The 27,895-nt window shown below is 37.9% G+C and overlaps 2 protein-coding genes across 2 annotated transcripts; one reads left to right on the top strand and one right to left on the bottom strand.

Annotated features, from left to right (window-relative positions):
• Window positions 1–454: 454 nt before the first annotated feature.
• LOC108683158 (D-serine dehydratase) lies at window positions 455–8,764 on the bottom strand. The gene is made up of 10 exons (XM_047882913.1): window positions 8,273–8,764; window positions 7,697–7,875; window positions 7,283–7,438; window positions 6,816–6,940; window positions 5,376–5,534; window positions 4,440–4,589; window positions 3,311–3,405; window positions 2,787–2,884; window positions 1,098–1,206; window positions 455–592 (listed from the first exon to the last, which is right to left on the bottom strand). Exons 1-10 carry the CDS (start codon window positions 8,285–8,287, stop codon window positions 503–505), a joined length of 1,176 nt encoding a protein of 391 aa, XP_047738869.1. The 5' UTR covers window positions 8,288–8,764; the 3' UTR covers window positions 455–502.
• On the top strand, window positions 8,644–27,895 carry LOC108683174 (E3 SUMO-protein ligase PIAS2-like). Its single transcript, XM_047882970.1, has 13 exons — window positions 8,644–8,867; window positions 14,125–14,519; window positions 15,420–15,547; window positions 15,945–16,142; window positions 16,295–16,416; window positions 16,856–16,963; window positions 17,321–17,453; window positions 18,353–18,587; window positions 19,495–19,712; window positions 20,029–20,565; window positions 22,580–22,660; window positions 24,147–24,276; window positions 25,410–27,895. Exons 2-13 carry the CDS (start codon window positions 14,281–14,283, stop codon window positions 25,891–25,893), a joined length of 2,613 nt encoding a protein of 870 aa, XP_047738926.1. The 5' UTR covers window positions 8,644–8,867; window positions 14,125–14,280; the 3' UTR covers window positions 25,894–27,895.

The following is a 27,895-nucleotide window of genomic DNA, read 5'->3' as shown; positions in this document are numbered from 1 at the left end:
ACTGCGGATAATTTCGACAATTTGGACATTTTTCCTTTTCATTATTTCAGTGTGGTGAAAAAAAAATTACTTGTTCATAATAGGCAATTGTATCGTTTTCTTCCACAATTGAATTTCAGATTCTTGACTGGAGACTATATTATTACCAAGTACATATTATCTATTAAACAAGTACCGGAAAAATAGATAGAGTATATTAAAAATCCTATCTTAATTTCTTTTCTTCTTCGCTTCACGCATATAGACTGCATGATAAGAACATTTAATGTATCGTTGTCATGAAAGGCATTGTAACTTGAATCTTCATTTCTCAAACAATAACCAAACAATTCGAGATTTTTTTCTAACAAGAAGAAAACGAGCTCATTAGGTTCCGTAATAGCAGGATGTTGCTCAATTCAAGCAGTAAAACAAGGATTCAAAACTTTCAAAAGTAAAACAGTGTTCGTGACAAACAAATTTATTATTAGGTTCTGTGTTAGCGACGCCCCGCCTGTACGTCTCACCAGCCCCTGGTGGGCCGCCACTCCTCCATCACCACCCCGTCCTCCACGACGAGGTACACGCCGTACTGTGCTGCGGTTGCGCACGACTGCTCCGAGTAAAAAAACAGTAGTGCATTTTTTTTCATAAATGAGAAAATGCGCTAAAAAAACGTTGAAACATTTTTTAACATTAACAAACAAACAAAAACCTTTTAAACATCTTTAAATCTTTTAAACATTTTTTGGCTCAGGAAAACTTGATGAATATAGTCTGTATACAATTCTAGAAATTCAAACTACCTGGAAATTCCACCAATGATAGACAAGTCAGAACGATATAAATGACAATTGTTTTCATGTGCACCCGATAATCAATAGACGAATACCGCTATAAGTTGCACAAATAATTTACGGTTCAGGTGAACAATGAAATATAGTATACAAATATTGAAATACCAGAAACGAAAACAAGACAGAATCAAGCCATGCAGTTTGCACTGACGATGATATGGAGAGGATGAAGAGCATGGTGAACAATGAAATATATTATACAAATATTGAAATACCAGGAACGAACACAAGACAGAATCAAGCTATGCAGTTTGCACTGACGTGGTATGGGAGGATGAAGAGCATAGAGCCGACTGGATACTTGGAGTAGTCCAGCTCCTCGTCGCCTGTTGGCTCCACCGTCCCGTGCTCCTGGTCAAGCGAGCGTAGCCTGATGAAAAAGCATTGTGAAATTTGTTGAAAAACTTATAAACATTCAACTCAATATTATTTTATCAATTAAAGTAATAATTAAGTTAGAAAATTTGCATGGAAAGTTATTTTGCTCAGTGACCTGAGGTTGGGATGCCCCTTGATGACCCCGTAGCCCGCGGCAGGCATCTTGCCCTCGCCCTGCTTGGTGAGGCCAGAAAAGCCGCAATCGATCAGCATCTGCAGCAATGAGTGTACATTCATACACGTTAATTTAGGGCATTTAATGAAAATATTCATAATTTAATCAGCTGTTAACTGCTATAACTTACTTCTCTGCTTGCAAAAAACATGTCAGACAACACGTGACTGTTCAAGACGAACAATTTCTATTCATTTTGCTCAGCAGGCTATATATTCGAGTAAGACACTAAAAGTAATCAACGAAAATTAAAAAAATATTCAATCAAATGAAATTTCTTGAAGCGAAAGCTCGATTTTCAAAATGCCTAACCAATTAATGAGGCATGTATTTATTTTTAATTTGTCGCATTCAGCGTCCGCATTTGCTATAACTTCAACCGCAATCGGCTTGCAATAGATACTCCTGCTGAGCGCCATGCTTGCTTAGATAAGACAATGATGAAATATCTGTGCACATCTCACTTGGTTCCTGTGCGGGTAGTGGCCGATTACTCTGGTCGCCACAGCTCCGGCGATATCATCCTGTGCACAGCTGCCCAGTAGCTGCTGCTGTACATCTGCACAATAGCATTTCAGTCACTTTAAGTCATACACATACAAAATTTAGTCACATACAAAATTTTTTAAATTTAAGTCACATACAAAATTTAGTCAAAACGATCATTTTATCCATGTCATGAGGTCATTTTCTCTCATTCCCCGCAGATGAACCGCGTTGTATCATAGAGCTAACTTTTCCTTAATGGAATATAATAATATAATATATAAATTCATTAATTTATAAATTTTCGGTTATAAAATTTTTGATTTATTCATTATATATTTCTAGTTTTTGTTCATTAATTTTAATTATTTATTCTTGAATTTATATAAATTTCAAATGACATAACAGTTTTCGGTAGTCCTACTCTCCTAGAACTATTCCAGTGCACAGATAATATTCCACAATAGATAATTTCCTCCAGGCTTCTGAATTTATATAAATTTCAAATGATATAAACAGTTTTTGATAGTGGTACTCAATTAGAAATATCCCACTGCACAGATAATATTCCACAATAGTTTTTTTTAAGTATTACAAAAAATGTTTATCTCGGATATTGTCTATTGTCAATAGACAATGTCCGAGATAAACATTTTTGGTAATACTCTGATACAAATATTCCACTGCACCTGTCTCTTATACACATCTAGATGTGTATAAGAGACAGGTCCAGCTCCTCGTCGCCTGTTGGCTCCACCGTCCCGTGCTCCTGGTCAAGCGAGCGTAGCCTGATGAAAAAGCATTGTGAAATTTGTTGAAAAACTTATAAACATTCAACTCAATATTATTTTATCAATTAAAGTAATAATTAAGTTAGAAAATTTGCATGGAAAGTTATTTTGCTCAGTGACCTGAGGTTGGGATGCCCCTTGATGACCCCGTAGCCCGCGGCAGGCATCTTGCCCTCGCCCTGCTTGGTGAGGCCAGAAAAGCCGCAATCGATCAGCATCTGCAGCAATGAGTGTACATTCATACACGTTAATTTAGGGCATTTAATGAAAATATTCATAATTTAATCAGCTGTTAACTGCTATAACTTACTTCTCTGCTTGCAAAAAACATGTCAGACAACACGTGACTGTTCAAGACGAACAATTTCTATTCATTTTGCTCAGCAGGCTATATATTCGAGTAAGACACTAAAAGTAATCAACGAAAATTAAAAAAATATTCAATCAAATGAAATTTCTTGAAGCGAAAGCTCGATTTTCAAAATGCCTAACCAATTAATGAGGCATGTATTTATTTTTAATTTGTCGCATTCAGCGTCCGCATTTGCTATAACTTCAACCGCAATCGGCTTGCAATAGATACTCCTGCTGAGCGCCATGCTTGCTTAGATAAGACAATGATGAAATATCTGTGCACATCTCACTTGGTTCCTGTGCGGGTAGTGGCCGATTACTCTGGTCGCCACAGCTCCGGCGATATCATCCTGTGCACAGCTGCCCAGTAGCTGCTGCTGTACATCTGCACAATAGCATTTCAGTCACTTTAAGTCATACACATACAAAATTTAGTCACATACAAAATTTTTTAAATTTAAGTCACATACAAAATTTAGTCAAAACGATCATTTTATCCACCTCGTCGTGAAATCGTTTCGTGACTTAAAAATCAAGTAATGATTGACTACATTTCTTTTATCTCAAGCGTGTACTGAGAAATAAGTTGAAGTTTCTTAACAGCATCACATTCGTTTAACTTCCGTTAACAGAGATTGGGCTGGGAGGTGCTTCTGACATCACAATCAAGTCTTGAAACCAATTATAACAGAAAATTGCAGTAAACATCGTCATTATCTTTAAATATACAAGGCCGAGGAATAGACGACGCTTGTTCTCATGCCGAGTCCGGGCCCGAAACGAACAGAGACCTCCTGTGAATCTGGTCATGCTTACATACAAACGAGCCTTCACGAGGGAGGCAGCTATAACTCATAATTGTACCTCAAAAGTCCACTGATACATCTGGGTATAAAACACTGACAAATTCAGAATGTCAATGTATTATAAAAAAAAATCACAAAATAAATTAAATTTAATATCAAATACACTGATAAAAGATTTTACCAATGTGACAAGGTATAACTGAAAGTTATCGACGGGAGCCAGGCGATCACTCATCAGAACACGCCAGCAACATGATATAAAAGGAGATAGACATTGATTTTAAGTATAATTTTCCTACGGTAAACGAAGTATGTATAGATGTCATTATTAGATGACAATAATGGGAACTGAAATAATCCCTCGGTGAATATCGTGAGATAAATAAACAATAACGGGGCAGCATATCAACTACATAAATATAGGCAGTACCTATAGCAATATTTGCAGCAACTTACGACCCTTTGAAGTTCACAAATAAGACGAAATATAATAGATAGTGTGATGGCGGTTGAAAAAGCAGAAACATCCATAAATATGGGAACAGAAATGATTGAGGTCACCAATAACTAATCTGCAAAATATAAATTTTCATCAGAAACCGCTTTTACTGACCGTAGAAGACGTAGTTGCCAGGGTGCAGCTCGGTCAGCTGAGCCATGAGGGGTGAGGGGTTGGAACACGAGGGGGTGCTCCCTACCCCCACGGTTTGGCACACCACCCCCAACCTCGCCTCCAGGGCCTTCACGAACACCAGCAGCCGAGCTAGCCAGGGAACATGCAATACATTACTTCGTTTCAGCATTCAAATGTAAAACATTTCTTGCTGGGGACAAAAAATTTCAATTAGGCAAATTTGTATTCATTTTCATCGACTTCTTCCTACTCAAGATTTTCAATTTTGTTTTTCATAAGTGAGAAAATGAGAAATTTTTAATAAAAGTTTTTCCGTTTGGATAAAATAGACAAGCATTATAATTTATTGATCATTTTAGCATGACCGCATCATGGTGAAAAGGCACCGACGCATTGTAAGCTGCCCCTTAGCACGATGTAATATCATGAATAAAGCTGATTATTACGGAGGCACTAGACAACGGCATTTCGTTATCTTCAAATATCATCGCGGCGTGATATCACATCTCATCTGATTAATTATCATCACAACGCGATGCTCAAGTACACTTCATACGAGATAGCGACAGTGCAAAGCAAGTTACTGGCCAAACACCCTCAAGGGTTATGACAGCATACTCATTTATGTTGTTTTTAGCGCATTTTCTCATTTATGGAAAAAATGCACTATTGTGCTCGTCATGTCCGTCCGTCTGTCTGTCTGTCCGTCCGTTTGTCCTGTCACTCACTGCAGTGAGTACTGAGTTATATTTTTTCATTATTTGTTTTAAATATTCACATTTTTTCAAGTTGGTTGCTAAAATTACTTCTATTATTATAACAAAAATGAAAAAATTCCAAGTCACCAAAACTTCTCAGCTTAAAAAACTATTCTAAAAAGTCTATTCAAATTTGATTCTAAAAATCCGCACTCACAGACATTAGCGTCACGAATTTCCTCCAGTTGCTGCATGTTGGCGGCCGCATAGGTGTCTCCACAGTGCGTGTATACGCCCCGGAATATTATATTATTGCTGCTCGTTAAGCTCTTCACTATTGTACAGCCTAGTTCTATGTCCTGATGCCAGACACCCGCTGTAGCAGAACCATTCAAAGGATTATTGCAAGTAATTTAAAAACAAAGAAGTTGGCATAGAAATTCACCATATTTTTATAAAGGAAAACGTTTCGGAGTTCAGCTCCATCGTTAGTGCGACATTCAAACCTAAACCTAAAAGAGGCAGAATAAAAAACAAACGACCTAAAATAATCCAGCGATAATTATTCAAACAAAACAAAAATGAATTTGCATAACTATGCTCTAAGCAATTAATTACACAGCTCAATGCGATTATAAAGTAGTACCGGTATCGTCCTATTACATATGAATCTGGTCCGGGTATTGGTCGTAAAAAAGCTAATAGTAAAAAATATAATTTTAATACTATTAATAGCGGTTCCAGCGTTTATTAGGCCGTAGGCCTGTCGCCGATTCTTAACATCGCAGAACATTCACAGCATTTTGCGGTCTCGAACTCGCAACTCGTTGCCACAATTCTGCTGTGCTTAACCGTCCGGCCTCCTTGCCGATTCTGACCAGAAACTGGCGCACAGAGCTGGGATCGAAACCGCGCCTCTCTGCGCCAATCCTGATACTCTGAACTTTAACCATTGGGCCACCCTGCCTTTCAAATTACCCTGCCACTGGGTAATTTCGACCTTTCACTGGGCCACCCCGCCATAATTAGGCCGTAGGCCTGTCGCCGATTCTTAACATCGCAGAACATTCACAGCATTTTGCGGTCTCGAACTCGCAACTCGCTGCCACAATTCTGCTGTGCTTAACCGCCCGGCCTCCTCGCCGATTCTGACCAGAAACTGGCGCACAGAGCTGGGATCGAAACCGCGCCTCTCTGCGCCAATCCTGATACTCTGAACTTTAACCACTGGGCCACCCTGCCTTTCAGATTACTTTGCCACTGGGAAATTTCGACCTTTCACTGGGCCACCCCGCCATAATTTTCAAAGAGACAGGGCCGAAAACAGTGGGCAAGGACTGGATGCAAGTAAAAAATAAATAAAGTTTATGCGGCCGGTCTAAACTCGCGTGAATAAATATGAAGAAAATTTCAATAACTGCAAATCCTAATTGCGTACTTCATCCCGTATTCATGTCAGTGAGTTGAGCCACGATTTACTGATTTTTTATCCTACAATGTTAAGCTTGACCCGACGTGTCGTCATTTGACGTATTGGGGCGAGAGCCTCAAATTTCGAAAGAGTAATACAAAATTTTCAACTTCATCAGACTATACTCGATAAATAATCTGCTTCAATCATTGTATTGAACCTTAACATTACTAGTAGTGCACCCACCTCTTTTCTTGCCACAATCCAACTTGAGAAAAACAGACCATTGTTTGCCTGCTGGAGGAGCCGCGTCGGTCAACACTTGAACAGCTTCCTCACTATCTACCATCACATGGAATTCTTCAAGTGCTCTAATGAACAAAACAAATTAATTCAGAATATAATAATAGAATACGCATGTCAAGTTTCATGGTCACTTACATGTATAACGTTAAATAAGGTCACACGGACTCATATGGGAATTAGGAAGATTCCTGAAAAATACTTCATATAAGGTGTTGAACTTCACATGAATAGCCCATAAATATAATGCATGATCGAACATAATACATGATCGGCAACAGGCCATGGCCCTATTTCCTCAATGCCGACACTTCTATTCTATTCTATGCACTTATAGACAGTAGCGAAATTTCTACTTGCAACAAAGTGATCAATTGTATAATTCGGAGAAAGATCTGCTTGTTTCTTACTTGGTGAGACGCGTCACTCTGTGAAGGTGATGAGCCACCAGCGGATGGCCAAAGAGCACGTCATCACATCCATGGTCTGCCAAGAATTCGCACTCGTCAAGGGTAGAGCTCACTAGACATCTACGGCTTCCTCCCGTCTGCAAATCTATGCCTTCGCTGTAAATCATAATTATTGATGTACATGTGAATATTTTATTGATATAACAGTTCATTAAATAAAAAAAATGCTCAAAGTCCACGAAGTCAATATGTGAAAATTATGGGAGATAATAATGCATGCAGTGCATTTATGATGAAGTACGTAACTCATGAATTGACCTTAGCGGAGGAGCTTTTTCCAAATTTAGGCTTTCAACATAAAATTGCATGAATTAAACTAAGAAAACTATGTTTCTCTGACTTGTCTAAACTTACATGGTTTTGTGGGTCTTGGTTTGGGCTCTGAGTTTCACACCCAGACTAAGGCACGTCTGTAACATTCTTGTACAGTTCCTTTGTACTACGTCTTTGTGGATGACAAAGGCGGGAGTTGTCACGCTTGCCAATGTCTTTCCCTTCCATGAACGCTCTTCTAAAGCACACCATAGCGCCTCCTAGAGATGCGGCAAATAAGAAAATTCATTTGAGCATCAAAATATTTAGAAATTTTCTTCATACGGGATTGAGAAAGTTCGTCATAAATAGTAGATTTTTTATTTGAAATAAAGTAGATAGATTATAGAGATAATAGAGTAGAATAGATGAATAAAGAAATAGAGTAGAATAGATGTACGGCTGTATATCCTGATTAAATTCTAACCAATGCGGCAATAGGACAACAGTATCAGTTTCTAATAGTAATACTTTTACAAGTTCTCGTATTACGTTCCATGTACAGTCCAATTTTAACAGTGAAGTATACTTCTCAGGCTTGTTGAGAAAAACTAAATGCATTTTTAAATGTGAATCTAAATTTGATTTGACTTTTGGCTAGAAATAGTGTTTACCTACTCTCTGTTTAGACATCTTTGAACGATTATGCTAAACTTCACTCGTCGGCGGTTTCGTGAAGACTGGCAGAAATGGTCATTTACTCATTTGGCAGGGAACCAACAAAACACTTGTAAAAGTCTTAAATTTTTCTAAAGAACGACGGAATATCAAGTTTTAAATCACGCCTAATAAACTTTGACGATTTGTGGAGAAATAATAATGTGCAGTACCAACATTTTACCCATGGTTGAAATCCGTGATTTTACCCATGCAGCATGCATACCAGACAATACTGCGAGTTCTTGGAAGGAGTTAAAGTATGTAATATATTCTCAATCATATTTGCAGGTTGATGTTCGTTTGCCCTTCATAAATATGATAATTGTTTCAAAGTGTGTTGAAATAACTATTACTTAATTCATAATAACTTACTCCCTAAAATAACAAACGAGCATCGGAAAGCGTAATGTATCGCATCTTATCCGTAGGAGAGCTATGAGTATGAGCATTCAAGCTATATGTGCTGAACTTAGCTTGAGAGTTGAGGCTGCACTCGTGTAATTGCGGAAAAGCTCACATATCCACCATTTCGTCGATTTACGTCACTTGAAAGGTAATTTTAATACGTATTTAACATTAAGATATTTGCCAGCACTAATTTAATATCTTTTATTGTCTTCTAATGCCACTTAACACCCTAAATAAAGCTTCGATCTTCCAGACGAGTCAACCAATTTCACTGGCAGTAATAGGCTAACGCCTAACGGCCTAAATATTTAGTTACAAATTTCCATCATCTTCTTCCGTCAATAATATCACTATCACCGCGGCTGCGATTAGATAAAAATCATACATCTTGTCAAGTCTAAAATTATTTCAGATTGAACTGAAAGTGAAGTAGGCTAGGTACCTATGTAAGCTTTGTTTGTCATGGAATAGGCCTAGGCTATGATGGAAATTTGTAGTGTTATTAAACGCTCAACTTAAACTTGGGATGTGACTGTCACGTGAGGAAAGGACCCAAGAGGCTGAGGCTGAGAGTTAATTAAGGGAACTTTGGAGCCTGGGAACTGGGAAGCCCTTACGCCTTAGCCCTGTTATAGGCTAGGCCTATACAGGATTTCAATTCAGGACTGGTCCAAATACTCCAACTGCCACTGGCAACTGTTTCCAATTGATATTGCCATTTTACATTTTAGTACATGACTAGCCTACCTAGCCTACATGTTGGTGTAAACGGCAAATTTTCTTTCGATGTTTGTGTTACCAGTTGCTTGCAGGCTGCAGGTGGACTGATGGAGTCTACCTACCTATTTTAATTTGGAGTCTGTCATTTTCAATTTTGTCATGCAAAATTGAATTATGACATGTAAAATTGAATTTTGCATGTCATTATGACCTGAACTTATTCACCTAGCCTACAACTACAAGAACAAGATTGGTTTAGGTATCTCCTACTCAATACTAGAATCTTGCAGCTCTACAGTGACATGTTTTTTATTTCTAGATTTTAGAAATGGGAATCTTACAACTTGGTTGTTCAATTTTGTTACTAATTGGCATGAATTGGGACAGTGGGACTTCTAGTGGGAATCTCAACACTCAAGGCTCTAAATATGATAGAAAAGCACCTGTGACCTGTCATGGCTCAAAAAGTAAATAAATTTAATGCCTGCTTGTGTTGCCTGTAATAGGGTAAATACACCATATTGCGATGCTTTAAGGATGTAGCAAGAAATGAATGGCTCTAAAAAGATCACCGTATGGCATGGCGTATGCGCAATTTGAGTTCTGATTGCTTTATGTCACTCTCAAAAGTCAAAACACCACACTACACACCACGCCAGCAATGATGAAATATCACAAACTGCCATTTATTTCAAACATAAAATGCCATTTATTTCAAAGCCTTTAGAATTCAAATCTACAAAATTGCTGAATTTCGACGCTGTGTGTGACTAAATTTGGCATATTGTGAGACTAATTCTGACAACGCTTCAAAACCGTAATTCGTAATTCCGATGCCCTGTGTGAGCTGTATCGGAATACGACACAGTTCGGAATGAGCTGTGTGTGTGTCTAATTCCAAGCTGTTAATTGTAATTAGTTTTTATGTGTCTAAAACCTTCTCTTAAATCGATCATATAACAATTTATTTACCACTTAAAATCCGCAAATACAAGTATACTTAAAGGATTCCTAATATATTCGCAGATTTATACAAGTCCCAAACCATAATATTCTTTCTACACAAACAGTTTATCACTATTTGGTAGAGCAAGGTCAACTATCAACTATGACTCGTTTTTCGATGTTCTCACTAGGTGATATCGACTTTTGCCCTGAGGATCTTGACATTTTCCTGCCAAACCTAGTGTTTTGCGGAAATCTGGCATGCAATAGTATGACGTCACTATTTTGACCATCTATGCATGCATGGAACTAAGACCAAGCTTAATATAAAGGAAGAAGTTGAGGGGTGTTGGAATTACCCACAGTGTCGGAATATGGTGCATTTACCATGCAGACTTATTAACATGCATTGAATATATCTACTTGGCAAGCCGCAACTGAATTTTTCAAGCCGTGGTTTTGTGGATTTGCCAGCCATGATTCCATTTCTTTGTGCCATGATTCCATTTTTTTGAGCCATGAATTTCATATTTTGGCCATAAAAAGCCATATACAAGCTGCCAATTTATTTAGAAAGTCCATGCACATGTTACCCCAAATTTCTCATTTTACCCTAAAACAGTCAGATGGCAACAATATTCATCTTTACTGTGAGCTGAACACTTGTTAATGCAGTCTGACCGCTTTGATGTAACCGCAACTATGCGCAATCTTCAAAGAAATGTTAGGTTGACTTGTTTACATTACGATGAATGATGATACTATATGTTCTGCAGGATATTTGTTTACATTACGATGAATGATGATACTATATGTTCTGCAGGATATTTGGTTGGAACCGTAAAGTAATGCAGATTGCAGAAGTTGAAAATTTTATTAAATGACATGTTTGCGAAGTGCAAACCGCAATTTTTTTTCATTCAAACAAAAATTTGATATTTGTGCCACAAGATTTTATACCTACTAAAATTATATGATATTAGAGCCACGATATATCAAAAAATAGGACTTTTCCGGCCTTGCTTATTAACATGCTTGGAAATTAAAACATTGTATAAACAAAAGATTTCCTAAAGTCCAGTTAATTTTTTATTTCCTGAACTACTTGAAAATTTGTATCTTGTTATGAATTAGCATTCCAGAGATTACTGAGGACTGAGGTGCATATTTGTAAGAAGATCTGAAAATTGTATACTAAATCAATCTTTGATAATATTGGTACCTATCTGTTAAATCTTGAATTGTTCTGCAGGATCTACCCAACCTCAGTTCACAATTCTGGTACTTGCAAGTTGCAACATGTTAAAACTCTTCTGCTTGAGCTTACTAAAAATCTCAATATAATAATTAGTTAGTTGTAAAGGATACTAAACCAATTTACACGCTTTCCTTAATTTTACTCAAATTTTCAAGCTCCCCTAAATTTTATCATCAAATTAATTATGGTTGCTTTCAATGCTGAATTTTGTCATTGTGAAAATCTATTTTGATTTGAAAGAAGAGCTGCAGGTTGTAAATAAACTACAATATTGTCTTGCACTGAAAAACTTAGAGCTCATTAATAAATATTAGATTTTTAAACTTAAACTATCTTAACATGAACTAAACTCTACAAACTTCAAAAATAAAAAATGCACACTAATGAAATCTCACACAAGGTGTGTGTGTCTTAATAATGTTTCAGTAACATCATACTTTACTGGTTTAGTCATGGGTTTAAAAAAATTAGTGTAAAATGCCTGCTCTGCCATTAATGTATGGAATATATCCACTGTCTGAGCCATTAATTGGATATTAGAGCTTTTCTGCCACCTTTGGAGCACTAAGATTCCTGCTTGATGAATTACCTTCTATCTAATCATTAATGAAACTACAATTGGGCAACAATCTTTAAAAATTATCAGTAATGTCTATTTGCAGTTGAAAGATTTTAGTAAGAAGTAGAAATTATTTAATCTTGTATTCTTGTAGCATAACAGCTACAAGCCTACAACTGTCACTGTTAGTATTGAGTTCATTTTTAATTTTTTAAGATCTATTCAATGTATTCTAGAAAGCCAAATTGAATGAGTGCATGTTGATTTGAATGACTTGACTATACCATCTTGAGAGATCTCATTGATGTATGTATTCTACTTTTTTAAATTAGCAATATTAATTGGAATTTGGAATGATGGCATTGATGATGATCCAAGATTGGAAATGTGAATTTGATGTGCATGAATTGGTTCATGTGTACATATGGTGCTTCAGGTTGAGATATTGGTATCTTTTCAAGTTTGGATGAATGTTGCTTGAATTACTTGTCACTTTGAGCATAGCTACATGCAGGTGTAAAATATTTTGCATTCAATTTAGATTGACATCTTGTCTATTGTCTCCTGCTGACTTCCCCTATTCTATTGAATTTTCCCTAAATTGTCAAGAAAAAAATGAATTTATTACACAAGAACTAGCTGATGTCTGCTGTAGTGTTCATTTGTTTCTAAATCGAAATTAAAATACAAGTAATCTTTCTTTCTTGATGTGAGGGATGTTTTAGGCTTCTAGAATTTTTTTAATTTCTCTGTATTTTTTAATTCCATCTGAATGGCTTTTGTTCTATCTTTGGTAATGACTGGTGGAACTGGGACTAGGTATATTTAGAGATTTTAACTATTCATCTTTTTGTGATATGAGAGTATTTTGCCAAACCCTTCATTAAAACTCCATTCTAGTTAGACTTTCATGATATTTAATGGTTATGTTCTAATTCATGTGTGCTTTTTACTTAATTAGTTCTGATTAGTTATTTTTCAGTAACTAAAGCTAGATTGCTCCTTGTTCTTTCATTAATTCTCGTCACATGCATATCAGTATTGAGCCATGGGCCACATGTTTGAGTTTTCAATTTTGTTTTAATTTTAATAGCTGTTAAGATGAAACTGATCCTTCCTCAAATTACACATTGCCATTCCACTTTTCTTCATTTATTCATTATTTTTTGTCACATCTTGTCATCGTACATTTTCTTCTAGCTTCAGTGTGTTGAGGAAGGGTATGACCTATCTATATTTTCCTAGTATTTAAATCTTCATTTTATTTAATAAAGTCTCTTTATGGATGTTTTATCCTTTGTTATTAAACAAAGCAGAGAATTGAGATATGAGATTTATAGATGCCAACCCAAAAAAAAGCTGTATTACAAAAGTCCTACTTTTCATCATAGAATGTCTATTCCTACTTTTCATCATACAGTTCTGACCAGATCATGACCAGACTACAGCAAATAGTTCATGAATTTTGGACAAATTTTATTTCAAAATGATCTCTTGAGAAGATTTTCTGCAGCTTGAGCGTAGTTGATGATACTGTACTTTATTTGTTTCTTCTTGCTGCATTTTCTTTGATTTTGTGTTGTAAATTCATTTGCTCTTGAAAACAAATTTAAAGTAATCCAGTGCAGTGAAAACTTTGCAGCATTTATTTTGAACCCTTCCATGAAAAGAATATTCCTCAAAATGTTTTTGATTGTTTGTGATCATCTGATATAATATATGTGGCATTAAATATATATGAAAACCATATCAGTGCTGCTTCTTGGTCAACTTGCTCAAAAAACAAGCATATTCATGGTATGTTACCTTATTGAAATTGCTTGAGGAATAAGTACCATATTGTAGTTATGCATTGATGAGGTTTCTCTGAACTGATGAAGAAACATAACCTATGTTCTTTCTCTTTCCTTGATCATGTAGTACTACTTCACTGCGGATTGCTGGATGCCTGGATGTATTAATTAATCAGCCAAGGTGAAGAAAGAAATTGCTGATTGCTATTATTCAAATTGAACGGTCTTTGCACTGAGCTTCACCTATGAATTGTTAGATGCCAACTCTTCCTTTGCCAATCCTATGCCACGCACAAGGCGCTCTACTGAAGAACTGAGACAGCATGTTGCTGCTGCCCAGCAGCTACAGCAACAGCAGCAAGGAGCAAGACGTACAACTCCAAGGCAAGCTGCTTTAGATAGTGCTTCGTCGATCTCGACTTCCCAGTCAATAATTGCTCAGAGCTTATCATCGGCCGCTGGAGCTGTAGCTCCGGTCGGCCCTTTTGGACATACATCGCTGCAGCCAGCGGGTCCTTTAGGGTAATGTGTCTCAGCGTGACACAGTTTTTGTATCTGTTCATTTTCTCTTACTGTGATGTTGGCTTCAATCTAATTTGATCTGCTTCTTAGCTTGTTCTAGAGGCCTTTTTATTAGCAGCCCCATAGTACAATGTACTGACTAATTTTCATAGATGTATTTATATTTCTGTCATTGTATAATTATTGGCCCCACATGTCACATCATCATTACCTACTTGGAACCCTCAAGCATTGAATGTAGTTTTATCTTTTATCATGATGAATATTACCTTGGCGCTTGATACCTGGAATTGAACTTGTGCAATGGAAGTGTCTGGTCAGCTTAGTAAGAATAGCTTTCATAAACCATCATTAGATGCTGCAAGATTTCTCATTTGTAATGGTGTATATTACTTGTACATGATCATGTTGATTTATGGGGCTCACAGTTTTGAATTCACAATAGTAAGGCTCAAATTAGTTACCAATTTGTCCTATTTAACTATTATTTTGTGGAAGCATGCATCACTCTTTTTTTCATTTCTTTGCCCAGTGTTGGCCTTTCCATCATTTGCATAATCTAAAAATAAAAAATTAGTAATTTGAAAAAAAAAACCTGGTGTCCTTTCTTATGAAATTGGCTGTACATAGAGTATAGCAAGTTATTTACTTAGTAACCCTTTTCAGTTTCCTTTTAAGTGTGGGAAGTTGAATTAGTTATTCTGACCTAGAAACTGAGCTCTAAATTTGGAGAAATGTCATATTTGGGATTTTTGCCTAAAATATTACAGGTCATGATCAATAAAACTTATTATTGAATGTCCTTTCTGTTATGGAAAATAATTCTTTTGCATTGAGCTTTAAGAAATTTAAACTGAGCAAGGGCTATTCTTGAATTCATTTGCATACTTACATGTGCAGAATTGAAGTGATGTCTTATGGAGCTCGAGGATCTCAGGGAGCAGGAGGAGCTGCAAATCCACACGGCCTGCATGTAAATAAAGTCCCTTCTGTGCCCCTCTCCACTATGGCTTATGCCCAGCAGACAGGTACTTGGTGTTCAGGGTCTGAGCTTATTTTATGTTTTTTACCACCATGTTTCTACCATGCCTTGTGAAATTGTATGTATGGAGTTGTCTAGGCATTCAGTTAAAGCTGCATAATGAGCATACTGGACCAATGCACTAAAACATTTAATGGTGAATATTATTAAATGAATTCACTCAATATTTTAGAAATTTGTCAATCTGAGAATTCTATAAATGAGCCCATCTTGTAAGAAAAAGATGAAGATACTGTATTTTTCTAAATCTTCCTTCATTAAAATTCTACAAGTATGTTTGATTCATATTTTACAGGATTTTAGTTTTTTGTTTAATTGTTGAGCATTACTTAAGCTGTGCAATTCGTTATTACTTGTCTAAAAATGTGTATCTTTTGCTGCAGGAGTATCATCACAGCAACAGAGAAGCTATTCAGCAGCAATAAGTGCAGCTGGCCTTGCCATGACTTACCCAGCATCTGCTGCAGCGCTCTCTGCCCAGCAACTTTCTTCAGCCAATTACCCCATCAATCCTGATGTTAAACTCAAGAAGCTTCCCTTCTATGATATTTTGGCTGAGCTTTTGAAGCCTTCATCTCTTGGTGAGTGGCAAAAGTTCAGAATATTGTCAAAAAACTCGTATACATTTTGTGCTTGAATTGTGACCACTTTTTATCTAATAAACATGAATGAATCATTAAGCAATGATTTTGTACAATAACTTGATTAATTATTGCTCCATTGTTTGTATCAGCCCCTCAAGGATCAGGGCGTTACCAGGAGCTTGGCTTTAACTTCTCCCTCACGCCTCACCAGGCCAACAAAATTGCTAACTCGCGCGATCTCAGGCCAGGAAAACTTGACTACAATGTTCAGGTTTGTGATCTTTCTAAAATGGAATTATTTGTTTTAAATTGTGTAATAAGTTGAATTAAATTATTTATCCAGTTTTCATCTATAGATTTTAGAATTTTACTGCAATCCCTAATGAAATTTTGAAAATCGAGTTAAATAAAATAATCGCTAAATTAAAGCATCAATGGGATATTGAAGTTAATAGTTATTTCAAAATTATCCTGTGGGTAGCACATTTCCTTAGCAGAATCAGTTTTAAATGAGATCTCAGTATGTGTGTTAGAAGTGATCTGTGAATACTGACTGATTTTTCTTTATCCTGTGATCGCTCTGTCGCATCTCTCTCTTCTGCGGCTCCTATTTTTCTCATACTTCTTTGCTTTCTGTTGCATGAAAATTATATAATAATACGTATATTCCTATACATACATGCATAAATTTTGATCTTTTTGTTTTTTAGAGTCCTATTCCGACGAGCAAGCCTGGCGTTGAGCCCAAGAGACCGTCCCGTCCTGTGAATATCACGGCTCTCTGTCGCATCTCTCCTACGGTCACCAACAGAGTTCAGGTGCAGCGTTTGTGTTTGGTTGGTCCAGGTTTCTTCTGGTTATTAAAGACCCTTATTTTGTAATGCATCATTCTAGCGCAGTTCTATTCATGTTACCTTTTTTAGTATCATGTTCTCAACGATATAATTTCTTCTTGTCAAAGTTTTTATTTAGCATTTTAGCTTGACCTTTGAGTGCATTCATTTCCTCCAACCTATTCTTCAGTTAATCCTTTCTTCGATATTTATTTTTTTCTGATTCCTAATTGATTTATTTATTAATTCATTGTTAGCCACCAAGGTCATCGGGGATGAATTTTTTTTACCAATTCTGTATTGAACTGGAGATAAATTTCTGACATTAATCAACTTGTGCAGGTGTCATGGGCTTCAGAATATGGCCGATGCTACGTCATTTCGGTTTACCTTGTACAGAAGCTTTCTTCAGACGACCTCCTGCACCGCCTCAAATCAAAGGGCGTCCGCATTGCAGATTTCACTCGCTCACTGAGTAAGTCATTAACACGTTAAGTGTGTATATTGAGTGCCCTCGAAGCGTTAGTGAATTCAGTCATTAACATGTTTAGTGTGTATATCGAGTGCCCTTAAAGCGTTAGTGAATTCAGTCATTAACATGTTTGGTGTGTATATCGAGTGCCTTCAAAACGTTAGTGAATTCATCTATTCTTCGTCATGTGAGATTTGAGTGGGATTAGCATATTGAATTGTACACTAATTTCTACCAACTGCTGTAATCATTAACACATTGACTTCGATTGCTTCATCTTGTACAATTATTTCATTTTTTGTACTTTTTTAAGCTGGGTTGCTAGACGTTCATTTTTTTTTCCGGACAAATTCCGTGGCTTAGTTTTTCTCAATTGCGTTGGCCGGCTAAAATTTATGATAGGGGTACTTCCTAATTGAATTTCATTACTGCAAAAAGAAAATAGATGGAATTTTTATAGCGGAACCTACAAATAAACTAGTATACATTGAATTATCGGCCTTTTTTTTTGGCCTTTTTTGTTCTCGGATTTGGCCGATTTCAGGCAACCTGAATTATGTACCACTACCTCCTGGAGAATACATTTCGTGGTACGCATATGTACCAATACGTAGTCAACGTGTTAACATATTTGGTGTGTATATCGAGTGCCCTCAAAACGTTAGTGAATTCATCTATTCTTCGTCATGTGAGATTTGAGTGGGATTAGCATATTGAATTGTACACTAATTTCTACCAACTGCTGTAAGTGGAAGAAAGCTGCCTGTAAAGCTAAAATTTAATGGCTATTTTTCGTTTAATTAGGTCAATTTGTAATAATATATGAACTATTTTTCCTTTAAGATGAAAAATTCATCAAACCTTACTTTCGTAGCAACCAAATCATTGTCTTACTTGTGCAGTCAAGCAGAAGTTGAATGAGGATGGAGACTGTGAGATCGCCACGACGTCTCTGCGCTGCTCTCTTATGTGCCCGCTCGGCAAAATGCGCATGTTGCTGCCGTGCAGAGCTAACACGTGCAACCACCTGCAGTGTTTCGATGCCTCCCTCTACCTCCAAATGAACGAGAGGAAGCCCACATGGACCTGTCCTGTTTGCGATAAACCTGCTGTCTATGACACTCTCGTTATCGATGGGTGAGTGGCAAATACCGCTTGTGGTTTAAACGTGAACCCAACTTCTGACTAGTTTTGTCGTTTGGAATTATTTGGCTTTAGTAATTAATATACTTTTCTTTTGAAAAATATTCTGATCACATTGATCTGAAACTCGATACAAATCTAGAAATTTATGTGAATATTCTACATACCGGTATTGCAGTTTTATGTACCTACTAAGATGGCTACATACCGACTTTGATCTTGAAAGATCCTGAAATTATATGATTGCAACATGAACGTGCCAACGTTAAAAGTAAAAGTAAAAAGGAAACTATATGGCAAATCAGGACCAACTATGACCGTATTTTCCGAAGTATCAGAGATCATATGCACCTGACAATATACAGACAGTTTGGTTGAAATTTTGTGACGAAAATGCCAGTTTTTGCTACACTACTGGTTGCAACTATGCGGAAGCCTGAGGAGCACGAGACAAATAATATTTCTGAAATTTGAAATAAATTCCAATCAAAAGTCTTTAACTCTACTTTTCACTATTGTTATTAATATATCTTCATCTATGATCGAACCATTCACGGAATGCTTATTCATTTTTATTATATGTAAATTTAATATTCGTCCTGCTGCAGTATAGTCCTATATATTTTTCAGAGATAACTTCTGATATAAATATTTTGCGTGATACTCCACATATGAATTTTCTCAAAGAAGCCCAACAAATGCATGTCCTTGAATACATGTTCGTTTCTCTTTTATGTAATGTTTACCTTAAGAGTTAGGCATCCTGACCTGTATAAATTTAAGCATAATGAGTAATCCGCATCAGATGAACGTTTCCATGCATATATGCATATATTCCATGAAAGTTTCCAAATATAATTAATTTGTATGGTACTAATAGTAGCGTTTATCTGTGGTTTAGTTATTTCCAGGACGTGCTGCGCCTGAACACGACAAGCAACGAGGTGACGCTACACAAGGACGGCTCCTGGACGCCTCTGGTAGCCAAGAAAGAGCGACCTGAGCCCCAGGCCGAGAAGCGCAAGAGCATCGTAGCTATTGAGACGCTCAGTGATAGCGATGATGATGCCGCCCCAACCCAACCTTCTGCGGCTCCTACTAATAATGTCCTCATTGATGGTACGTTAAATCTGCATATTTCTCATTCTCAAACTTTTTACTGGAAAGAAATTAATTTTTTCAAGTAGAGTCTCTTGTTATAATGCCATAGTTTTATTTTAGTTAAGGAACTCGTTGCAACAAGTAGTTGATATCTGGCGAGTACTATTTGGCTGGTTTGTGTATTAAGATTTTTCATAAAAGGCTAGAAGTAGTCGATTTGTTTCCCATCTTTTAAAATTGTAGGTCATGAAAGTTTACATTTGCAATTGCTGCTCATGAATATGTTCGTTAGTTTAATTCAACTGGCGCATTTTAATGAGAAGTTATTGAACAGATTCGGTGGTTGAGGAGGTACCCAGTGGCGGTGAAGCTGCTGCGAAAAAGAAAGCCTCCTCCAACGTCGAAATAATTACTTTGGAGACTTCCAGCGAAGAAGATGACGATGACGACGATGAAGAAGAAGATGACGACGCACAACCTCCTCCTGCCAAACGACCTTACGATCCTGCACTCGCATCCAGCGGTGTTCCTCCATCAGAACAAAGCAACAAAAACGATAGCACCGCTACCACACCCACACCCGAAGGCCTCTCTAGCAACAACGAGGTTCCTGTTGGCGTCACTGAATCATCCCCCATGACCCCGAGTCACCAAGTACCGCTACCGCCTCCCGTGATCAGCGCTAGCGTCGCATCTTCCCTCGCGCAGCTTCCCGCTGGCACCTCTGTTCTCGCCACCAACGCTGACGGAAGCCTGCCTACTGTCGGCTCTCCTGCATCAAATGCTGCCGCTGTTGCTGCAGCCGCTGCGTCATCTACTGCAGCAGCTGTCGCTACCATCACCCCCGTCTCTCATTCGCCTGTTGGATCAGGTGTGGATAACTATGCTGACTGGTAAATGTCAGGTATTGATTGTCAAGTATTAGGTTTACCGTTAAGAGCAACACTCAAAAGGCTGTTTATTTATTTTGAGGATCGTTCCCGTTTATTTTGAGATGCGTTCCTGTTTTTGACGACTCGGAGTCAAAATCCCAATTTGGTGTTAATTATACGAAAATCTATCCATTTTACACACAATAAAAATAAATTCTATCATTGCTGCGGTCTGTTTCTAGATAAGGGCTGCGAAATTCAGTCTTTAATGGCTGATTTGCCGATGTACAATTCTCTATTTTAAGGCGAATTTCCTTTTGTACCTGTCAGGTTGTACAAATATTTTATCATTCGAGGATGCTGAATCTCTTGTTTCATGCTCGATACTGCAGAGCGGCGCTTGAAAGTAGTTCGTTATCTCGACTTAAATAGTTTTTGTTTAAGTTCATTGCTCTGAATATGAGAATGAGGTTATTATTCGTCCAGCCTGTGATGAGTACTGCACTGGTACGCTCAATATTTGTATCTTTCTCCCCCCATCTTGCTAAATATGTGAAAAAAAGTTTCACTGACAAGATGCTGCGTGTAAAATGATATTGAATTCATCTCATTGTTACGGCCTGTTTTGTTGGTCACTCTTTAGCAGTACCATTCGTGTCAGTTGCATAATTGTTTCTCAATTGAAATGTGGAACTTTGTAGTTGTAAGAAACCAATTTGTAAGGTATTTTTCAACGTACCAAAGCCGAAATCTGTTCCGGTGTGTTAGACGTACGCAAATGAGGTGCAGTCGCTATTGTGCTATCGTATGGCGTTTGTGGATTTTGATTCCACAACATGACGTTCGATCAACTAACTCAATTGATTGTTGCTATATAGTGTTTTATAAAGGACAACTCGTATTTTTTATAGCTGTAGAAGAGCTTGCGGTATCTCTTTGAAATAGATGCTCTAGTCTGCATTTAGTCTCTCTCTATTTGGAATTGGCCAATGTCCTTTCGATCAAGACCCTGTTGATGAGGGATTTGCTGCTTTGTGTCTTTGTTTCCTACTTCCATTTGATTCAAGACAGCTTGTTGCCAAGCTCTAGTAAGCTTTTGAGCCTATCAACTGCATCAATGGGCTCCATCTCTGAGTTGTGATAACTGACGAATGACGTTCATTATTACCAACCATGTCTTTGATAGATTGAGTTTCATTTAATCCTGTCTGATGTCGAGGAGATTTTAGCTCGAAGTTGAATTGTCTTGTAGTAATATAAGCTGACTCGGAAGCAGCACAGTCGTAAGTGAACAATTTGGTTTGGCAGAGCCTAGCGTGGCTACTGCTATGCAGATATTCAAAATGAGTGAGGCGGTTGAGAAAGTGTTGTATGTAATATTTTTTATGTAAAGTATTGAGCGTTCGAAGTGACTTTTGGCCAAAAAGGTGGCTCGATATATTACGAACAAATCAGATGGCGCAGAGTGGTTTTGGTCTACCAAGATCAGGGCGTTGGCTGAGCTATGATAATTTTTTAATCCTGGTGAGTTGCGTTTTTAAAGTTCATTGAGATGATATGATAGGGATTGGATTAAGCTATTGAACGTTGTGCGTAAACTGTGCATGCTTGAGTAGTGTATGGGTTCATCCGTCTTCCTAGATATGATTCTACTTAGTCTTCAGTTATAAGCACTTATTGGGATTCGTTGTAAAATTTCTTCCAATAATAAAACTCGTGCATTGCAACTGGTGTTAGTGGCTCGCAAATTTTTGCCTCCTATTAAAAAAGTTTAACTAGATTGAAGGATGTTGCAAAAGAGATTTTTCTGAAATGATCAATACGTTACAGCATTTTGGAATATAATAAATTTGCTTTGAGAAATTAGTTTACAAATTATTCGACTACAAATAATCATATCAATTACTCGTAAATAATCGACACTTGTTCGTTGTTCCCTTCGAGCGAGTTAGTCGAACTACCGGTACTGCGCCTGGCGTACAGTGAGAAGTGCTAACAATATTCGCTTTGCAGACGGAGCCAAGTCTGACGACTCCTGGAGTGTGGGGACAGTGGATCCAGGCAAGCGTCTGATCTTCCGCAAATCCATGACATGTGAGTACCGGTTAAATTTAAGTTTAAATTTCTCGAATATTTGCGTCGGGATGACCATGACGAACCTAACGTATTTTCCGGACAATTCCCACTAACGTCCGCATATAAATTTCGTACTAGCCGACTCGCGGCCCACACATTCAGGTCAAGCACGACTCGAGACTTGCTCTACCCTTGAACTACTAAATTTACTTCGAGTATCCTTTGACATGTAATAACTGCCACGAATTTAACGGTCACTCGGCCGTTTCTATGCGTATGAGAGCCTAGAAGTGATGTCAGTTAAATGATTGGATCGCGAAGATTACTCGATCCCTTTCGCGCACGTATATACTATGGTTCGTGATGAACGTACCCCTTCTCCATTTGATATCTTTTTTCTATCCTCTTAGCTGTTGTTCCCTCATAAAAGTGCAGTACAAAGTGAAACCGCCTATTTTTGTGGTGATGATTTTATTCCACAATTCCTAGTGATCCGTTTTTTATTCTTCGTGAAATTTCCGTTACACTTCACACGAATCTACTTCGCCATTTCCGTCAGAGGAGTTCATGTTTTCTAAAGCATTCACATGCACGTAGCCCAGTTTGCCTTGTTGAAATGCATGATCTGTGCTAAATTTCTACTCTCACTTTATTCTAAACAATACGTGGCTTTTTGCGATACTCCACTCCACTACCTTTCAAATTTCTATTTCTAAAATATTACCCATGAACCTATTTTGGTATATTGTTTGCCTTTCATACGGGTCGAATGAATTGCAGTTTAAATTAAATTTCTTCATTTCCACGTTCACCGGTAAACCTCGTTGGTATGATGCGTGCGGTGTGTATGCAATGGAGAGATGGAAATGTGCTGCCTGGGTTTCTAAGTATTCACAATTCACAATGCTAGGTCTGAATAATTGTCTTCGATGTTCTCGCATCCGTAAAGTACCTATGTTAAGTTATCCCACAGTAAAAACCAAGCACTAAGAATGTACGTTTTTTTATGGTGAAACTTATGTCGGGCTGTACTGTCATTTGTGTACTACTGAGATAGTATTTGAACTCGCCATAGTTCAGTGCTTATAGTTGGCATGCACTACACAATTTTCAAACGCATATCTTCCAGCCTCATTTCCATCATTATTGTTTTATCATTTATTAGCATTTTTCAGGAAACTATATAATTATTGATCATTGAGTAAGCGTAGCCACCTTTCATCACTCGTGTTGGTCACATCACTTTAGCGTCGGAATAAATGTTTTATTTCTTCTTCCTGTGTAGTATGATATTTATAAACGTGTCTGTACTATTAGCCTTAGCTGTCTTCGTTATCTTTACATACAGTCATTTTGTAGTAGAAGTTCGTGTCTGGCTACTTAGGTTCTGTTGTGAATGGAGAGATAATACGTGTGTGTTATGGTGATGACGTTCAAGTTTAAACGTATGTATCGCAGATCAAATGGGAGTTCTATAGAGTTGAGGCGGTTGTCTGTTTTGCAGGTTCCTCGAACGGGTCGAGCGTTGCGACTGTGAACGGCGGTAGTGGCCCTTCTGACGGTGACGCTAGCGCGCTGCTTGCAGCTCCTGCCTCCTCTCCTTCTGTTGTCTCTTGCTCTCCACCTCATAACGCGTACGGTGTAGTGTCTTTGCCTCTTCCTATTACCACTGCGGTGTAGTGTCTTTGCCTCCTCTGACGACTGCGGTGTAGTGTCTTTGCCTCCTATTACCACTGCGGTGTAGCGTCTTTGCCTCCTATTACCACTGCGGTGTAGTGTCTTTGCCTCCTATTACCACTGCGGTGTAGTGTCTTTGCCTACTCTTACCACTGCGGTGTAGTGTCTTTGCCTCATACCACTGCGGTGTAGTGTCTTTGCCTCCTCTGACCACTGCGGTGTAGTGTCTTTGCCTCCTCTGACCACTGCGGTGTAGTGTCTTTGCCCTCGTAACACTACGGTATAGTGTGTCACTAAATCTTTTCACACCACGTTGCAGTGCGCACGTTTCACTCCTCACATTGTTTCAAGTTCCCCCACTTAATCTTCGCCAAAATTGTCCGCGTTTCTTTGCATGTCTGACTATGAATTTGGTATTGCGCTAAAACGTCTTTTTTGTTGGGCGATAGTTACAGCCAGGAATTTTGTCAATTTACTTGCTTTAATAGTTCTGATTTTTAATAGTTCTGGTTACTTCTTGTTTGGACATTTTTGTCGTACCTACTTTAATTTCACTTTAAATCTAGCTTTGACTTTTCTACTACCACTTAATCTTGACTAAACACTTCTACTTATTCACCTGGAGTTTCATTCAAATTTCTAATCAGATTGGCTTATTGTTTGAGCGCTTGTGTTGCCGTTGAATGTGTGACGCTACGCAGATAAGCAAGTAAAAAGTTGTGCGTGAATGATTGCTGTTGCTCCGTACATTTGTTTTTGTTGGGTTCTTGATTTGTCTGTTAATGGTGTTTCTTTGGTACGCGAAGTTCGTTTAAGAGGAGTCGTATTTTTATTTAACAATATTTCATTGCTTTCATTGTCATTGTAATTTCCTATTCCTATTAGTTTCATATTCAAAATTTACGCGAGCTCTTTTTTATTTACTGTAACAGAGTATTTATATATTTGCAGAATAGAAGTGAATAGCTGGGAATTCAGTCTCTGAACCTCAATAATATTACGCTATAACTCAGACAGCGTGTTGGTATTAATATTTTACAATTCATTTAACTTTTTTTCTTGTAATGATGTCTCGCTTTTGGTACTACAGAGCAACCCGGGAAGTGAGGGCATCGGACGAGGCGTCATCCAGTCAGTCTGACGTTCCAAACTCCCGATTGTCCCCCGTCCCTCCCAGCTCCCCCAGTTCCCAGCCATCCTTCATGCCTATCCCACGCGCGTTCCCTACTCAGAGCTCCCAGTCAACGTCCTCCCAGTCCTCCTCGGAAATCTCCCAGACTACAGAAGGCCTCAACACCGGTGGTAACGACTCGGTACAGCTAACGCGTCGCACGCGCACGTCCAACAGAGCGACTCGTTTCCAAGGCATCACGTGGGAAGGTGATTCAGACTCGTCCAGTGACGAGGAATTTGACGGAGATGTCGCGAGGGATGATTCAGGTGGGCGACGGAGGCAGAAGAGAGGACGTTCGATATCGGCAGGACGCAGTCGAACTACCAGCTCATCCAGCAGCACCAGCGCCACGGGAGTATCTGATGCTACCCCCGCCGCTAGTGCATCGCCCTCACGTTGAAGTTCCTTCAGAGGAGTAGAATAAAGTCACGGCACTCAAACACGGCGATAAGACACAATTCATTGCATTAAAGTGGCATCCGATAGACCTTGAATTTCAGGCACGGCTTTCGATTCGAATAAAATACAAATTCTATTGCATTAAAGCGAGGACACTATAAATTGCATTAAGGTGAAGATATAAATGAAAGTTCTAAAGTGACATTTTACTAGCACTGTCATGACTACCGGTCGGTCATGTGAAGGGACAAGCTTACATGATCATGCTTATGAACCATCTTGCTAACGTTTTTTATTTCAAAACTTTTATCTCTTGTATTGCGTCTGCTGCGTTACTCATTCGAGTTTCTTCGTTGGAACTTAGACACAACTTCTTGAAGCTTGGATATAACTTGATATTGATAACTATCTCATTCGTAAAGAAGAAAGGACATAAGTGATAACAAATATCAATGTCACTCGTTTACTACGTGCTCACCATTATTTTGAAAGCAAAGAAAATTCCGCAAAAGTTCGTATCTTTATAGAAAACGTCGAGTCCAGCTACATCGTCAGCTGGACACTCTTGTATCGGTTAGCTGGACACTCACGCTAAGTCAAGATGTTTTTTTTAATGTTTATTGATGGCTTAAAATTCATTTCAAATCAATAAATATGTGGCAAAATTAATCGTCTTTAATCGATACACATTGTTTCTGTCACCAATTAGTCTTTTCCTCCGATTTTGCATTTTTTTACCCAAAGTTTTTTGCTAAAGTGATTAATTCAGTATTCGGTTTCATCCCACGTGCTGACAACTCGTGCTTCTGGTCACGCTTGATCTTGAGTTGATTTTTTAAATGGTTCATTTATGGATGTTTACTTTCATGTCTCCATGATACGAAGGGAAAACAGTGATCCAGGGGTGTGCATCGCTGTAAATACTTTGTAAATAATTATTGCTAAGAAACAATATTTTCAAGTTTTTATTGGGAAAGGTATGAGCTGAATGAAAGCTGTTGGTTGCGTCTGTCTGTAGTTAGTCGAAAATTTTCTCAAGGATGCTTAGAATATGGTTGAATTGAATCGACTTACAAATCAATTATTGTTAGCACTTTGTTTATTATTGCTGGTGATCGAACCAAAACGTAGGTACGCGAGACTGGCGACTGCTTCACGTTAATCTCCTCGACGGTATCACTGATGATTTATAACTCTCCGGTATTTCTTGTGTTTCTTCTTGCCTATCAAGTATTACTTTATTTTACTGCCACTCCCCAGCTATTGCCGTTGTTCCTACAGCCGAAACAAGTCCAATTATTCAAACGTGTTTCAATAATGCAGTGCATTACTTGTTGAACAATAGGAGCGTGCATTGAGTGGCATTCAAGAGTTTCTCCTCGTTGCCTTTACGTTCATATTTTGAATTGCTTAGATCCCCATTATTTGAGGACTGACACATTGTTGGTATACTTGAGCAATTTGATGAAATCTTGAAAAGAATTATCTTGGTTAAAATGAGAGCCATAAAATTGCCTGTACATTTTCTGACTAAATTGTCTCCCATTTCTCATGTTTTGTCTCTTGAAGACTTCGGTTTCTTTAGCTCTCTTGGCTCTGTTTCCCTTATTTGGTATCGTGCCGACAAGATCGTATACGGTTTAAGAAATTTAGTTTTACAACGGCTTGACTATCTTTAATTTTATGCTTGGAAGTTTAAATGTACATTATTCGGTGCCAGTTGTTCGCGCTGGAGCCTAGATGTCCAGATAAGCTCTGAATAATTTACAGATTATTTTGAGCGTTATTTTCTGTTTCAATCTTCCGAGTAAAATGAATCATTTCTTTGTGTTTGCAATTGAGTTGTATGGGCACTAATATATTTTAATCACTGCACTTCGGTCATTTCTGTGTGAAATGTATAAGGACTTAGTTGTAGATTATGTAAAGCAACGCTTCACGAGCCACTTGACTAGTGTACCGTTATAATGAATGTTTACATACAATAAAATACAATAAAATTT

The sequence above is a fragment of the Hyalella azteca genome, unplaced genomic scaffold (assembly GCF_000764305.2).
Source record: "Hyalella azteca isolate HAZT.00-mixed unplaced genomic scaffold, Hazt_2.0.2 contig1557, whole genome shotgun sequence".
In the NCBI taxonomy this organism is placed as follows: Eukaryota; Metazoa; Arthropoda; class Malacostraca; order Amphipoda; family Hyalellidae; genus Hyalella; species Hyalella azteca.
Note: the sequence above shows the minus strand (reverse complement) of the source record. Positions and strands in the feature narration are given on the sequence as shown.

Coding starts and splice junctions, on each gene's coding strand:
- LOC108683158 (XM_047882913.1), bottom strand. Junction 6,941..7,282: donor AGAGTGACGCGTCTCACCAA/GTAAGAAACAAG, acceptor TTTGTTCATTAG/AGCACTTGAAGAATTCCATG. Junction 5,535..6,815: donor GGATTGTGGCAAGAAAAGAG/GTGGGTGCACTA, acceptor GTTCTGCTACAG/CGGGTGTCTGGCATCAGGAC.
- LOC108683174 (XM_047882970.1), top strand. CDS start 14,281: ATGCCACGCACAAGGCGCTCTACTGAAGAACTGAGACAGCATGTTGCT. Junction 14,520..15,419: donor CAGCCAGCGGGTCCTTTAGG/GTAATGTGTCTC, acceptor TTACATGTGCAG/AATTGAAGTGATGTCTTATG. Junction 19,713..20,028: donor TAATAATGTCCTCATTGATG/GTACGTTAAATC, acceptor GTTATTGAACAG/ATTCGGTGGTTGAGGAGGTA.